We start from the raw sequence: 13,396 nt of genomic DNA on the forward strand, positions 1-13,396 counted from the left end.
TGGTTGAAATAAAATAAATAAATAAATAAATACCCACTCTGACCCAAGACCACTGTTACGCGCCTGGTGTTAGCGCCAATGTGTGCCCTTGTGCGGACAGGAGATGTGCCCCCCCCCCCTCTGAAGCTGGAAACCTTGATTTTGCAAAATAAATTCATGCAATTTGCTATTATAGGCCTAATCAATAAATTCCTCATCAACCGATATAACCTTAAACATTCTTGGAATTGACATAACATTACTGATGTCGTACACACCCTTCAGTGTGAAATGTGGCTCTCTTTGCAAGCACATCTAACAGCTAAGGAAAGAAGAGCTTAGATTGGTACCAGATAAAGTAATTTTGTTATCAACATTAATACATTATGCTAATTTTCATCTTTGTAAGCGCATAAAGACAGTGCAAATTGTTTCTGTGACAGTCTTTTGAAGTGTGTAAAGCTCCATTTTATCCTATACATAGTCAAAATATTGGGGGGGATGATACAATGGACCATCCCCCCTTGTCAAATATTGGGGGGGATATATCCCCTCCATCCCCCCCGGGATCTACGCCTATGACCGCTCGCATATTTTATTCGTGTGGAAAAATGTTTAACCTATGTGAGAGGATACAATGTGTATACTATAGTTATGTCTTCATGGATTCATGCAGAATGTGAGGATTTATTACCAAAAGGGAGCCAGGCCACACTGAAGATGCTAGTGTAGTAGCAGCTGTCTTGTCAACGACACAAGCTTTTGCAAAGAAACAGAAGAAGTTCTAGGACACATTCCAAAACAAATCTGCAAATATGTTTCTAAATCGATGGTCAAACGGAGGTAGAGCTGTCATCACTGTGAAGCCAGTAAATAGGAACAGGATACGGGATGGAAGTGCCATGTACTTTTATCTCAATGGCGACAGAGAATCTCTAGATGGCTACAGCCTAAGATTTAGACATGTGGATTGTACATTCTATATCCGTTATGTCTGCGTCTAGACTTATATTATTTTCTTCCTCTAACATTGGGATACAGTACTATCAGTTTTTAAAAAGTCGTTATTTGCTACATTTTCGTTAATTTCAACATTTGATTGGTGTAGTTTTTTGTAGTATTCTCTCTGTAATTTTAATGTTTCTTGTGGGTTAGTTATTTCCACATATGTATTTGTAATTTTGTACACGGTATATTGTTTTATATTATTCATTTGTTCTAAACCTAAGAGATACTTATTACATTTTTGTTTACTTCTTCCTCTTCTGCCCTTCTAATCCTTGATTTAACAGTAAGACAATCTATAATGTTGGTTTAGTTCTTCTAGCTCTTGTTTAGCCATATCTAAATCGGACAAATTGGTTTTACCTGGCTCTTCTAATTTGATTATTTTAGAATTTAGTTCTGTTATTCTATTTCTTCTATATCTACATTGATATTTTGAATATTAAATAGATTTTTTTCCCACATTTAAATTTTATCCACTCCAATTTAACCTGATTATTTGCTATAGGCCTACTTGTATCTTCAATCCACTCATTTACTCATGATTTATTTCGTTTACATAGTTAGCATCTTCTAAATATGAGTTGTTAATTTTTCAGTGACATGGTCCCCTAATATAATCCTTTTGGTGTTTAATTTCAATTAAAACTGTAGAATGATCGGTTCTTATTCCGGAGAAAATATTACTGTTTTTTGTAAACTCTTTTAACTCATTATTAATAAGGAAATACTCCAGCCTACATTGTATCAATGGCTTATGCACTCTCCATGTGTATCTACATTGTATTATGGGTGCATGTCTCTCCAGATATCAGTTAAATCAAGACATCTGTAATTTCTATAATTTTTGAAATTTTATCTACTTCTTTTAATGGACAATTAAAGTGTCCCCCAAGTATTATATTTCGACAATTACTTGATTGCCGTTCATGAATAATATTTTTCAGTTCTTCAACGAAATTTATCTGAATTTTTTCAGTATTTGGAGCATAATATTTACTATTGTAAATTTAAATCATTTTTAAATATTTCCATAACTATAAATCTTCCATTTTCATCTCTATAGCTGTTTGTAACTACAACGTTACTCCCATTTTGGATGACTATGGCTACACCTCTACTATTGTATTTTACATGGGAAAAGAACATTTTCCCACACCATTCACATTTCCTAATATTTTCTAATTCTCTAGTACTATAGGTCTCTTGCAGAATTACTTTTCCCACACCATTCACATCTCCAAATATAAAGTCTCTAAGGTACTATAAGGTCTCTTGAGTATTGCTAAGTCCGCCTTTGTCCGCCTAATATACTGTACGTTTTCAAGGCACTGGTTTCCAAGACGAATGCTTAACATATGAGGTCGAACAACGTGTTGATTTTTTAACATACTTTTAGTTTTGTCCGCATTAATTTTTAATTTATATATATTGTACCATTCCTAAAAATTATTAACTGTGTGTTGGAGGTTAACATTTATTTAGTCGATCGCTTTTTCTCACGCATACAACAAACGTCGTTTACATAATATACGGCAAGAGCCATGAGCTACAGATTCCGATATGTCGTTAATGAAAATAAAGAAGAGAACATTACCTAGACCACTACCTAGTTCCAATTTCAATTTCTCTTTTTTTCCTCCTTGATATTGTATTTCCACATTTGACAACTTGCTTTCTTCCACTAAGATAATTTTTGAACCAGTTTATCTCATTATTATTGAAACCATAGTTGATTAGTTTTTTTGTAGCAAAAGAGTGTGATCTACGGTATCGAAGCATTTTGAAATATGTAAAAAGCATGTTTCAATCATTTCATATTTATTTAGCAATTCTACAACAACCCTATGTAAGCACGTGATTGTCTTTTTTAAACGCATTCGTCAACATTTATTAAATTATGTTCATTTAGATAATCGGTTAGTTGAAGCTGTATTATTTTTTTTCTAATACCTTTGATATGCAACAAACTACCGAAATAGGTCTATAATTACCGTACTTAACGTCTCTTTGTTTCCTTTTCCCTTACATATTGGTGTAGTTCTTGCTATCTTCCAACGGATTTCTCCGTTCATTAACGACGTATTATAAAATTTATAAAGAAAATCTGATATGTAGGTCGATGCCATTTTCAACAGTTTACTATCAAAATCTTCTTATTCGGTTTCAATATTTCTAAAAGAGTATTATGGTATCCACATTCTGGATTTTTCCAGTTTACTTTTCGTTCATCGAATGAGTGTGATATTTCTTTTCCCATATTGGTAAAATATGTCATTATTTTAGCAAAATAGCAGTTTAAATTTAGATTAGTAATATTTTTGATTACATTTTTTTTCCCTTGAATTTCTTGTTTATGTTCGATTTCAGGAAAATAATCAATTTTTGCTTTCCTTAAATTACTAGTGACGTCATTTCTTTTTTTCTATAAGCGTCTAAGTTTGGTTTTGTTTCGTGCTTGTCTGACAGTCTCTTTGCATGATCTCGTTGGTATTTCAACTAAATAATATCTGGTGTTATCCATAATGATAATCTATTTTTTACTCTCATTGATTTATATGGGGAATGTCAATTACATATATGAAGTCATTTTTTCCATTTCTTCCAAATGCTTTCATTACCAGCTATAAGTATGTCATTCATTTCGTTATTTTCTTGTAATTCTTTGTTTAAAAAATTCTATATCATAATCTTTATAATTTATAAATTGTTTTATGCCTTGTTTTATTATCTCTGTATTTAATACATGTGTAGACTAATGAGTGGTCGCTTAGTGCTATGTTCAATATTTAATGATATAACTCTAAGATTAATATCAGTTGACATTACTTAGTATTAAATTGAACGTAATGCATTAATTATAAATGGTAAGTAAGAACATCATTTTTTACTAAAACGTAGAACATACCATTATGTAGTGTCCTTATGTAATTTATTATGTTTACTTCGAAAGAACGTATTTAATTGTTTAATTAATTTACTTATAGGAGCATTATTGGAGTGTGTCTTTAAAAGCCAATCACTTTTCTCTTTTGCTTCCAAAGAATGTAATAAATCACATTGTAGTACGTCTATTACCCTGTTTGATCGCTTAATTATATTGTAGACGATTATAATAATATATAAAAATACACACAGTGTAGAAAGCAAACAAATCATTAAATTTAGCATTGATACTGTTTGTAACTCTATTATTATAGCAGATTTTGAAGCATGTTTTACCCCCCCCGGCGAGTTTGCTTTCCGCCAGTGGATTGCTTTTCAATGTCTTAGCTGCACTTCAAAAATATGTATTTTTCCTGATATCACAATAAGTTGCAATGAATAGGCTAACCCATCTGTCCTGAATTTTTCCTTTTTAATGTGCTCGTTCGACTTCGATTTCGTCTGCCCCGTCCAACTTCGTATGATCTGTTAATATACCCTCAACTAATTCTTTACACGTCATGTTGTTTTCTTGATCCTCCGGGACATTGTGGATTATGATATTATTTCTTCTGGACCTATTTTCAAGATCCTCTATTTTTACTTCTAACATTTGTACCTCTGGCACATTTTGTTTTTTTTTCTTTCCATGGAGTTTAATCTTTGTATGTATTAATCGTCAGCTGTTTCTATTGATCGTTTTAGTGGTTTCAGCCGAGTGTTTTTAGAGCCTCTCATTGGAGCTAATGATGATCATGATCATAATCATGATCATCATTATCATAATAATAATAATAATAATAATAATAATAATAATAATAATAATAATAATTGGCCGCTAATACTACTAATAATACTAAAAATTCTTGGCCCTAACGGCTGCCCATACAAACATGATCTATTAACAAACGGAATCTATTACTAGGCTTATTACTAATCAATCCGCAGGGTATTCCCAGAGCTCCTCATCGGAGCTAAAAAGTGCAGAAGCCATCCATGTCGGTGCTGTGCCCTCCTATAACTTGATCTACATAGATTTAGTAGGGTAAATAGTAGATTTATTGTGTTACGGATGTGATCAGAACAAAAGTTGACAAGGCCATTTTATTCGAAGTTTCCTTTTTTTAAATTTATTTATTGAAGCATTACCAGCATTAATAAAAATAATACAAAAAATGAAAAACCGAAAGCGAAAAGTAAATAAAATGTCCTTGTCAAATGTTGGAGTGAAATTTATTATATTTGTACTTACACAAAGTTCACATGCTAATATTGATGTAATCAATGTAATCAGTGTATAGTAATTTTCAATATTTACTTTAATTGAATAGTATTGATTTCAATTGTGTTCACTATCTAATTAACTTACGAAATTGAAGTTGACATCCTTTAATTATTTACATTGAATATCCAGAGTGTGGTGGTAACAAGTTTGGATTTGACTGTGAACAGGTATGTACTAAAGAGGATAGTCCTAATGCATGTGGAGGTGAACAATACTGCTTACCGGACCCATACGGATGTAGCTGTGTTACAGGATACACAGGTCTGGACTGTCTGACACGTAAGACGAATTATGATATGTTCAGTTTACAATATACAAACCCTATTAAACTAAAATAACTGTGCCTTTGATATTTATATGGAAAATACTCTAATTATTTACAGCTTGTATAGAAGGGACATTTGGAGCAGGATGTGCACAGGTATGTCACTGTAATAGTGGGACATGCGACAGGTACACCGGAAAGTGTACTGGCAGTGATACGACGTGTCAATCACGGTGGACAGGATCAAATTGTCAAGGTAGGCCTAATCTGAAATTGTTACTGTATCGATTTGTTGGGGGTTTTTTTTCGAATTAAACATGATAGTTGAAAATATATGATTTGAAGCAAATTGTGTATGTATGTGTATATGTATGTATGTATGTGTGAATATGTGTGTGGGAGGGGTGTGTGTGTATGTGTGTGCGTCTATGCATGTATGTATTGTGTGTGTATCTATGTATATGTAAGCATGTGTGTATGTGTGTGTATACATATATATATGTATATGTATATTGTATATATATATATATATATGTATATGTGTATATATATGTTTGTGTGTATGTGTATATGTATGTGTGTATAAGTGATGTATTAACCAACTTACTTATATTATTAGTATTAGTATTTATTTTTATCTCTATTACTATTTTTGTAAACCCTTTTTTTATTTATATTTCGTTCTACCGCAGTATTTTCTTTCTTCTCTGTTATAAAAGAGAAGCAATAAAGTTACTTACTAACTTTCTCATAATCACCTCAAAATAGTTTAAAAATGAGTAACTTTCTGTGTTTTCAACTAAATATCCGAATTAAACTCCGCGTCAATAATAATGTTGATTTTAGGATGTGGAAGCAAAAAAAAAAAGTGAGGAGAATCACAATTAGTAGATGTCTCAGTTGATATGGTTTATATTAATACCTCACAATACATAAATATACACGCAATAGTGCATTATTAAACTTTTGTGAGGAGATAATGTTGAAAGAATTGTATAGTACTGTTAATTTACGGTATTTTAGAAAATTCACTGTCCACTATCTTTTTGTAGAATGTAAAACTGGTTATTTTGGAGAAAACTGTGAATTGGAATGCACTAAATGTACATCATGCCATAGATTGGGGTGCTTGGAAGGATCATGTTATACTAATTGGCTAAAACCCTATTGCGAAGTCGGTAAGCAATAACTAATATCGATATATGATTTATTTTGTCTTTAGGCTACTAGATAGGCCTGCAAAAAATTACGGGTACCCAGTACTCGACTATACTAACAAATGGCTATTGTGGAGCTCTCCACTAGTGAAAAGTAATTAGGCCTACTTTAATTTTTTTTTTAAACAGAAACGTAAACTTTTTTTTAAATTCCAATTCATAATTATTACATAATGTTTTGCTGTTTTTAAGTTATATGCCTAAAATTATAAGACTGCAATATAATTAATTTCATTCTAAACCTCTGTTTCAATATTCCAAATAGGCCTATGTTACCTGGCTTTAAAAATCAAATTTAAATAATTAAACAGAAGCATTTAAAATCATAACTAAGTGATATTACAAAAATTATAAATAAACTAGGCCTATAACAAGAAATGAATGGTATTCTTTATTAAGAAAATATTTATTCGTAATATTTAGTACGTAAATATATATATATATATATATATATATATATTTCTCTTACGCTGTGTTAAATAATATATTTATAGGAGTCTTTAATGCTACATTTACACCAGCAAATGACGGTTATGTGACAGATGTTTACTGTACAATATACCATGGTGGTGCGAGAGAGGTTGACGTCATACTTATGGCAACGAAAGATGACGTTAGCGAAAATATTACGACATCACAAAAACAAGATAGCCGAGAAATTGCATCATATAAATTCTCTGTGCTATCTGATATGAATTCAACATACACGTGCGTAATCCTAAACGCGAATGAAATGGCAAAACTTGTTATTCTTCCTGTTATAATATTTCGTAAGTGGTGTTTCAATTTCAAAATTTACCACTAGCTATCAAGTTGTTTAAGGAGTAGTAAAAACAAGGAAAGGAAACAGAGAAGCAGCACTAGGAGCTATCAACATCCAGTCCATGTCGGTTTTTTACATGAACAATTCTGGTTTAAAGAAATAACAAAATCGATACATTGAATGTTTAATCCATTTTTAAATTATCATAGTTAAAACCAACTTGTTACAAATTTGATGATTATCATGATATGACGATTTTGGTTGAATTCAAAACAGGATTGCCTTCATACAATGGAAGTCTGCAGATTGATATGACTACGAGTTCTGCAATAAGTATTAAGTGGAGTGCGTGGGCCAACACTACAGACGAAGGAGATGGGCCTGTTATTGGATACATTATTCATCATAGATTTAGCAATGCCGAAACCGACGACTGGAAACAATCACGAATTCATACTACATTGTCAGCAACTGTTTCTGGGTTGCTGTGGGATACAAATTACACTTTTGCAGTGTCAGCTGTCAGACCTGGTGATGGCGGCGAAGGTCCAATTGGAATGCAGCGAATCAGCACGAAAACTCTTTGCGGAAGTAAGTTTTAATTTAAGTGGAGTAATGTGTTGTTAAATTTAAAAACAATAATAAGAATATTATCTAAGAATTCCATTGTTATTACAGTAATAATTCTAATGACATATAATATATATATATTTATATATATATATATTATATATATATATATATATATATATGAAATCAAAGAAAGGTAAATGCATTGTTTTAATAAAGGACATAATAATACATCGTGTAGCATAGCTCTCAACGAATGTTGTACTATAAATAAATAGAGAAATATTGTAATAATCTGGCAAGGCAAGCGTAATAACCATTAGACCACTGAGGCTTCATAGTTGAGCAGATTCAAATAATCAGACACTCAGTATGTACGGCTGGAAACGAATGGTAGCCTATAATATAAATCAAGTTAGCCGTTAAATCATATACATTGTATTAGGAAATTATACTTCTAGATAATAATAGGCATCTTCTTTTAAAAATAATTACCCAAATCTGAAAGTTTGTACGATACGATTTATTGGGTTCACTTTCAGATCAGTGGCACCCATCACTTTGATATGGTGCACCAAAGAACAATATAAAAAATAAACAAAAGAAAGCAAATGACAGTTCAAAAATAATAAATGGGTAAATAGCATAACAAAAAGTAAACCAAGCAATTTACAGTGCAGTTTTACCCTTATTTGCATATATAATGAAAACTTGGAGACCTCTGCTCACTGAACGGTTCACTGCACACCTTAACACAGTAAATGAGTCAAAACGAGACCCCCTTTTCTCACAAAATCGACTATATAATTTGAATGGTTTCATTTGGCAATCTGGGACGATCGGATTTATAAAACTAGATGTCTTAAGCTTTATAATCATCTATATATTCTTACAATTAATTAATGCAAAATTGAGTGATCTTTTTTCTTTCAAAGTTGACTACCTCTTATGCTTTTGGATAGGAAAAGGGTAAAATTAGAGTGTTTTTGGTATGCTTCCTGCTTCTTTTTACCATAACTCTGCAACGACAGGTCGCTAAACTTTGGGGTGAAAGGTCAATTGTAGCTCATAAATTAATATAAGCTTTCTTGCCATGTAAGTCCCATGCTGGTTGCTTAAATAACCATTGATCCTTTTTTCTTTACAATTTTGTATTCGGAACTGTTTTTACCCTGGGTATGAATGACGTCACACGCTTAAGTCCAATAGCAGCTACGAATTTCGAGGTTAAATTTACCTGAATGAGCTTTTGTCAATAGCAGGGGAAAAGTTTTCATTATGTCTTAACAAATTGTTATATAATTAAGTAAGTAAACTAAATGAAACACACTGAGCTCCACAAAAACCTGTACCGGTACTTAGTAGGTAATTCCAGTAAATTTAAATTACTGAATAATAACTTCTAATCTATTTGGTTGCAATGTCAATTTGTATCTTCAAGAAGCTTGTGAAGAACCTAAGTTGATTGCTGCTATTTGTGGGGGCGTTGGAGCAGCCATTTGTACTATTGTATTGGTTGTGATTATTACAATAATATTTCGGTAGGTGTTAGCTCAACATTTCAATTTATACTTTGACACTGTAAAGTCTTAAAGATCTTAAAAGTAGGAGTACAGAAGAAGAGGGTAGAGATGAATAATCAAATTAAGAAGAAAAGTCCAGTCTACAACCATAGTTAAAGGCGTGCCAGACAACTTCATGCCATGACCAGAACTAGATAGGTAGGAAACTCACAAACTAACGAACATTCGGTTTTGTGAAGAATCTCTGTTAGTCTTTATGCATGTAACGGAGAAGGAAAGAAAATTAGGATTTTATGGTAATACAACTTGTCACCATATCCGAGTAATCAAGTTTGACTAGCTGAAACGGTAACCTGGATTGGATTTTAGCTGCACAGTGATTATACTCGTCTATTTTAATTTCAATATAATAGATATCACTTTCGTAACAAAGGCACAAGTTGGACAATACCCAAACGGTGCATCCAATATAAGCAAAATAGACTTAAACTAGAAGTTAATTAGACTAAAATGTATACATAAAATATAACTTATCAAAATGGCATGTAGTCTTGCACTACCGTATTATTTACAGTGTTGCAGTCAATATGTATATAATATCGCAGGGGGGATGTAGGTATTTAATAGCTACTTACTTACGATTTCTTTCTTGGTAGAGTTTGCGAAATATAAACTTATTATTATTGAAAAGGAAATTTAATGTGTTACGAAGCTGTAAAATAAATACTGTGAACATGCATCAAGCATACACGTGATGAGAGCTAGGTCCTACTGAAAAATACAATCTCAAAAAATGTTATCTAATGAAGGTGATAGCGATGGGGTGGCCATGGCGATGATAATGAATAATAAAAATAATTATAATGGTGATTCTGACGATGTTGATGGCGTTGAATATGATTATTATGAGAATAATGATAATGATTTTCAGAAATGTAACCTTGTAAAGATGTTGGCGATGTGGAGGTGAAGGCGACGAAGATGATTATAATAATTATAGTGAATAACAGCAATAATTAAAATGGTGATGGTGACGATGTTGAATCGGCGATGAATATGATTATGAGAATAATGATATGAATGTATAATTAAGAAAAAAAAGTACACGTCTGATGATGATATTGACTTGTGAACGTTGAAAAGCCATTTGTGGCTGTATCATCACTGATGCTAATTTTGAAGATGGAGCTGGTGAAGGGATGGGAACGAGGATGATGATGACGATATTGATGCTAAATGGAGATGGTCATGCTATGATGATGATGATTAAAAGGATAATAATAATAAAAACAATAGCATACACTGAATAATGCCTTCTTTAATGTCATAGAAAAAGACGTCATGGTAAAGTCAAGAAAAATAAAACTGTAGACGATGAAATACACCTTAAATCTGATGGAGATATAGGTAATAATACTTCACATTCTTTCACTTAACAGCTATTACCCGTTGCAATCGCCATGCATTAATATAACTATCGTATATTAATGTATATCTAATACATAGTTTGCAACTATACTAATTGCCTAATATGATCCGACAATGTTTAGATAGGCTTACTAAAAATAGTGAATATTGCACTATATATGTTTAGGCTATGTACAGGAAAGTCTGCCACCGACGGGCAATTTGGATGATGATTTGATGGACAGACCTTCATCCTCAACTGCTATTGCTATTCCAATTTCACCAGCTTCACCAGATGGTGAAATGCTCACTTACGAAAATGTTTCATTGAAAGCAACAGGATTTTCCCAAAGAATTCAAATTTCTGATTTGGTTCTCCACGTGACAAGGAACATTTCAACAGGAAGGCTGCACAAAGAATTTGACGTTAGTATATATTTTTGTATGAGGAGATATATTTAATGACCTTTGTGTAACTATGCCTACCGTACAGTATTGCTATATTAGTATTTATACAATAATCTTAAATGTGCGAAACTATTAATTAGGCCTAATCTAAGCTAATGTGTAAACTATTTGAAAGGATGTTTATTATATATAGGCCTATATTATCTTATCGTAGGCTAGGTCACCCCATCACTGGCTTTTGCTGTATTTTTTTAATTGTTTATGTTACCGCATTAAAAACAACTGAAATTATTAAAATATTCTTGCAGCTCTTACCTATGGGTCAGACAAAGCCATGGAAGAATGCGGAAAGAGAATGTCATAAAACTAAGAACAGATTCAAGAATATCATTCCATGTAAGCATATTACCGTTAAAATTCATAGATCTCTCTCTCTCTCTCTGCTTATACATTAATCCTTATGATTTTTTCAATAAAATAATCACATAGCCTACCAACATACACAAGGCTGCTATTTTATATTCTGGCCTTCGGCATTAATGCATAATGCAATGGTCAGATATAATTTGGTGATTCAAAACGAACAAAATTGAGATTAATTTCTAAAAATAATTACAAAAAGTGCTTAATTTTACATACTGAGTGTACTGCAATGAATAGTATTCTCGGTTGTAAAATTAAACTTTAATTGCAAAGGTGAATTAATAATGAGACAGTAGCAGTATAAGTACCGGTATATTAATTTTCAATAGTGGTTATAAACAAAATTGTATGATAAATAATACGGTATAGGCCTATTTTAATGATACAACGGATCAACATTTTTTACCTGATAAGCCCTTCAGACGAAATACAACTTTGATAAAATATTATGTCGTAAGAAATGTATTATATGTTCAATGAGGTTTTGTATTTTTCCTTAGATGACCACTCACGCGTCGTGTTGAACAAAGTGGATGGTAACCCTGAAACGGATTATTACAACGCAAGCTATATTAACGTGAGTTGACAATAAAACATTTAATAGATTTATTACGTAGGCCTATACAAAATTCATTCCCTGTGACACATGGGGATCTGCAGTAGTAGAACGCCACCCTGATGCTGAATCTTCGTAAAGACGGTGCTGTAATAAAAGTCGATCTACATTGTACATTGATTACGAACAAGCTAACAATTATTTTACGTTATAATAATATTTACGTTCAGTACTCAGAAAGTATAGAAGTTTAGAAACATAAGTTCGTATTAATAACGTAAGTATCAAAACTACATTAGATATATCATGAACAATGTGCTTTAGGCTTGGCACAGTTGAGCAAAATTGTTTCCCAGCAAACACCATAAACAGTTAATATATTTATTATAGTCAGGCTCCGGAGGAATAACATTTTTTGTTGTATAACTGATTTTTGTAAGACAGAAAAAAGCTGTTTGACTAAAAACTGGAGAACGATGAATGAGATACAGATTTTTGATTGAATGTTTTAAAACTGGGGCGGGGGGATGTAACCTCCCTGCTTTACACCTTTTTCCTCCAGTTTCAAGTTTGATTCCTCCGGAGTCTGACTTTAGTAAAATTATTAATTTTATGGTGTTTGCTGGGAAACAGTTTTGCTCAACCCTACCATGCCTAAAGCACACTGTACATGATATATAGTCTACTATAATGCAGTTACTTAAAAATGATTTCAGTGATTGAATAAATTAAAACATGCTTTTATTTTCCAGGGATATATTAGCCACAAGCACTACATAGCTTGTCAAGGTGAGAAACTATATTGTGTAAAACTAAAGTATTCTTCTGGGGCGAATCCATGGAAAAATGCAATGATTTTAGTACCATTTCTTTTCTTTCGTCCGTCCCCTTTTCCTCCTTTTGTTTCCTTAGTTTCTTTCTTTTGTTTAGGCCGAACCCTTTCTCTCACCCCTCTCTCTTTCTTTTAGAGGGTTGGATTCTAGTCATATGCCCCTTCCCCGGATCCGCTCCTTTTCTCGTCATTAATAGCACATAGGCCCTATATATATTTTACGAATATTGTTAATACA

General features: G+C 32.3%; 1 protein-coding gene across 1 annotated transcript in view; it reads left to right on the forward strand.

Moving 5' to 3' along the window:
• The window catches only part of LOC117121863 (receptor-type tyrosine-protein phosphatase epsilon-like), a 36,737-nt gene that overhangs the window by 15,624 nt on the left and 7,717 nt on the right, over positions 1-13,396 (forward strand). Inside the window, exons 4-14 of the mRNA XM_033267251.1 lie at positions 5,324-5,473; positions 5,578-5,715; positions 6,512-6,637; positions 7,171-7,446; positions 7,716-8,030; positions 9,451-9,550; positions 10,863-10,939; positions 11,127-11,365; positions 11,656-11,743; positions 12,271-12,347; positions 13,079-13,115. Coding sequence (XP_033123142.1) covers positions 5,324-5,473; positions 5,578-5,715; positions 6,512-6,637; positions 7,171-7,446; positions 7,716-8,030; positions 9,451-9,550; positions 10,863-10,939; positions 11,127-11,365; positions 11,656-11,743; positions 12,271-12,347; positions 13,079-13,115 — 1,623 coding nt within the window. The remainder of the gene's footprint in view (positions 1-5,323; positions 5,474-5,577; positions 5,716-6,511; positions 6,638-7,170; positions 7,447-7,715; positions 8,031-9,450; positions 9,551-10,862; positions 10,940-11,126; positions 11,366-11,655; positions 11,744-12,270; positions 12,348-13,078; positions 13,116-13,396) is intronic.

This window comes from Anneissia japonica, unplaced genomic scaffold (genome assembly GCF_011630105.1).
Source record: "Anneissia japonica isolate Jap-2015-1 unplaced genomic scaffold, ASM1163010v1 scaffold2392_len1475705_cov187, whole genome shotgun sequence".
Lineage (NCBI taxonomy): Eukaryota > Metazoa > Echinodermata > Crinoidea > Comatulida > Comatulidae > Anneissia > Anneissia japonica.